At 43.9% G+C, this 3,635-nt stretch overlaps 1 protein-coding gene across 1 annotated transcript in view; it reads left to right on the top strand.

The window, feature by feature from the left end:
• Positions 1-1,487: 1,487 nt before the first annotated feature.
• Positions 1,488-3,635, top strand: part of SLC30A6 (solute carrier family 30 (zinc transporter), member 6) — a gene marked incomplete at its 5' end in the record, with an annotated part of 13,962 nt that continues 11,814 nt past the window's right edge. The window contains 3 exons of the mRNA XM_009697829.1: positions 1,488-1,574; positions 2,192-2,276; positions 3,172-3,214. Of these exons, the coding sequence (XP_009696131.1) occupies positions 1,488-1,574; positions 2,192-2,276; positions 3,172-3,214 (215 nt within the window). The remainder of the gene's footprint in view (positions 1,575-2,191; positions 2,277-3,171; positions 3,215-3,635) is intronic.

The raw sequence follows: 3,635 nt of genomic DNA, 5'->3' as shown, positions 1-3,635 counted from the left end.
GCCGCCCTCCCGCCCAGCACGGGGGGGTTGCTCTCCGTTGGGCTGGCAGAAGTTTAGGAGCTGGGGAAGCTCCGAGGCCGAAGCGCAACAGCTGCTGAATGAGAGCTCGGTGCCAGGGCTGAGCCGTGGCCGGCGTGGGTTCGCACGAGGTTCCCCTCCGGAGCACCGCGTACGCACGCGTGGCATCCTTCGGTAAGCGGGGCGGGGCGGGAGTGGACAGCGCTAACGGCGTGGGAGAGCGACGGGTGCGAAGGTGATCGAGCAGCTCTCGTACGCAGGCGGCCCGCTGCCCCTCAGAAAAGCTTTCGCAAAGTTCTCTCATCCTGTGTGTCTCCATTGAGGGGAAAAATTATCGGGTAATGATTTGCTAATAAAGAAAACAGTAGGTGCCAGTCGTTTGCCCCAGGTGAGCTAAGCCTGGGATCTGTCGTACTCCTTTTGAAATTCATGGCACCAAGGCGTGAGTGTATTTCTGCAGAGAATATGCAATAGAGCTGCGTTGGGAAACGTGTCTGTAAGTTAACGGAGCGTGGGTTGGTGACCAGCCCGGCGGTGTGTCTCTTTGCCTTCTGCTGGCAGCTGGCGATGCGGTGCCTTACGGTCAAACCGTGTTTCATCCGGCCCCAAAGGGCCAGACCCCGCGTTACAACTCCGTGCACCTCATCAGAAGGGCTTTTCAGGTGGAAGGCTTACTTCTTTGTGGGGAGAGTAGGATGGAGGACAGCTCGCAAGGAGCTTGGGCCCTCTGAGGGAGGGGAGCAAGTGGTGTGGTTGACGAAATGGTGGGGCAGCCTGCGCGCTGTCCCGCTGTCAGGAGAGCCCCGGCGCACCCCCTCGCTCCCGTCTCCTCTATGGGCCCGTACGTCCTCGCCACCCCAGGGAAGAGCTCAGCTGCCGGGAACTGGGAGAGGGAGCACCTGCAGGGCCGGCATCTACTGGGCACGTTTCGGTTAAGCCGTCCCTGTCTGTACGTCTCATCATATTACGGACCTTGTGTCCGCCACGTTACAGACAATACTGGCATAATGGGTTCTCTTTTTTTTTTTTTTTATATATATGTATATAAACAATGTTTTCCTGTTTAATAAACCAGTTGGCTTTGGGTGGGAAGTGTGCTTTGATAAAGCTTTGATAAAGAAAAATATTTGTGTTCTCAGAACATCTGTAGTAGTCTTATTTAAGTAAAAGTAAAAAACCACTCTTTAAATGATGCTCTGGTATGTTTGCCAGTAAACTTGAATTCTGGATTATATCTAAATGAAACTTGACTCTAAGGCATTCATCATTTTCTAATATAATAATTATGTGAAATGGTTACCAAAAATATTGTTGCATTTAATGTTTATGGACCATCTCTAGTTAACAAAAACCTCATTTTGAGTCTTTGATGTAATTATGAAAAGAGTTCATAAAGAAAGATTTCCTTTTTGCTAATGTAAGCTATGGTTTAAATAAAATTTTTAATTGAACTATTAATTTTTTTTAAGGGGACAATACACCTGTTCCGCAAGTCACAGAGATCATTGGTTGGGAAGTTAACACATGAATTTAGGCTGGTTGCAGCAGATAGGAGGGTAAGTATTTCTTTTAAAAAATGAATAATAATAAAAAAGACATTAACTATGATAACTTAAAATACATTACTAACTTGAGTATATTTTGAGAAATTTTCTTTGAAATTTCTAGCTGTGCTTAAAAAAAAAAGTCCAGCTGAGAAGCTGGATTCCTTCCTGCGCATTGTCCCTGTCAGTTAGCGTTCTCCAGAACTGTGCTGGTATTTAATGTGTTCACTGGAGCTCTAAATTGAATATGCACAGAGGCTTTGGGGACCTAAGTGCCAGCAGAAGGGAAGGAACTCACTAATATAAAGTTGCATAAGTCTGTCTTCAAAAGTCAGATCGTGTGTGCTGTAACAAGACACAGGTATTAGAAAGAGGGGATTTTTTTTTTTTAGACCAAAAAGGTATTTTAAGCATGGTGCACAAGCGCTGTTTATAAACAAATTTTGAGACAATCTGTAAAGTTAAAAATAGAATATGGGCTTGTGTTCTGAAATGAGTTGTAAAGGGAGGGAGGAGAAGCCCATTCTGCTTGCATGATGTACTGCAATAGTGTTTTTTAAACCAGGTGGATATGCTTTTGTCTCTTAAATTTTGGGAGGTGTAAAATACATATTTATTCTCATCAACAGTCCTGGAAGATCTTGCTGTTTGGTGCTATAAATTTAGTATGTATTGGCTTCCTGCTCATGTGGTGCAGCTCTACAAACAGCATAGGTAGGTTGCTCTCTTGTACCGAAACTACAACCAACTACCGCGCGTTTCCTAGCCTGTGAAGTTCCAACATGCGACAAAAGCAAAGTTCAGCATGGGATGGTGGCTGCGGAGCCAGGTTTGGGAAGTGCTTCCTTTTGATTTGCCACCGTCAGTTGAGAGACGTTTCTCACAGGCAGGTGTGGATGGGTGAAAGCCCTTCGGAGTTTGCAAGCTTTTCCAGACCTGCTGGTCATTTTCTTCCTGCCAGACCCTCTTTATCTTTGAGATTGCAAAAGAGTAGACTTCTCAGCCAGTCCTCAAACCTGTTCCTTCTGTAAATAGTACTGGTGACGTATCGAGACCCGCACTTGCTGTTGAATGAAGAGGTTTGTAGTGTGGCAAAAGGCTTCTCCGATTCCAGGAATTCTCTTCAATATTTTCTGTATCTCCTACTTTGGCACAGGGGCTCCGAGGTGCGAGAATGCCTTGCATTTTTAATTTGTGACACAGGTTTTCTTGCAGTTTCAAGATGGGTCAGAGAAGCAAAACAAGTAAAAAATTGTGTTGAACCTACTTTTCACTGCAATAATGCACGTGTGGCTGGTGATGTGTTACTGGAAGATCTCCTGACTTTTCTGTATTTAAATTCTTAGTCACAAGCTTAATACCTTTTGTATCTGGGCATTATTACGTGCTTTACTAGAATTACGTTTGCTATGATCGGCCTGTTTATGAAGTGAAATATATTGGGTGTGTTTAGAACATTTCTCTTTTGTTCGCACAGAAAAGATAGAGAGTCTTGCTCTGTCAGCTGAGACAGTTTGTGTAGGTGGAAGGTGGAAAAGAGCTGCACCAGAGGGACTTGGAATATGCATTGACAAATTCTATTAAGTTTTAATATTTGCTTTTTTTACAGCTTTAACTGCTTACACATATTTGACAATCTTTGACCTTTTCAGGTGAGTTGTTTTCCGATTAGTCTTACTGTTCATTTGTGCCTGCCTTTGCCTATTTCTATACATATAAAATTTATTTACAGATACAAACACATTATTTAGAGTCATCAGTATAGAAACACTAACTGGTTTAAACGTGGCTTACATGAGTATAAAATTGTACGTCACAATAAATAGATGATGAGAGACACCAGAGCTGTACAGAGAACAAGTAGTAGCAACTCAGTTCAGTCATGGATTTCTCTGTGGAGACGCGTAACAACGTAAACCAGAATCTAGCATCCAGCTGTCGTCTGGTTGTTCGCTCGGAACATTTCCCCAACGCCACAGTCCTTGGCTCTGAAGTATCCCTCAGTTTTAGCATCGGGAAACAAGGAGTGTGTAATCCTATTTCTATTTCCAAATGTTTCAAGAGCTAGATCCC

This window comes from Cariama cristata, unplaced genomic scaffold (genome assembly GCF_000690535.1).
Source record: "Cariama cristata isolate BGI_N322 unplaced genomic scaffold, ASM69053v1 scaffold14943, whole genome shotgun sequence".
Lineage (NCBI taxonomy): Eukaryota > Metazoa > Chordata > Aves > Cariamiformes > Cariamidae > Cariama > Cariama cristata.
Note: the sequence above shows the minus strand (reverse complement) of the source record. Positions and strands in the feature narration are given on the sequence as shown.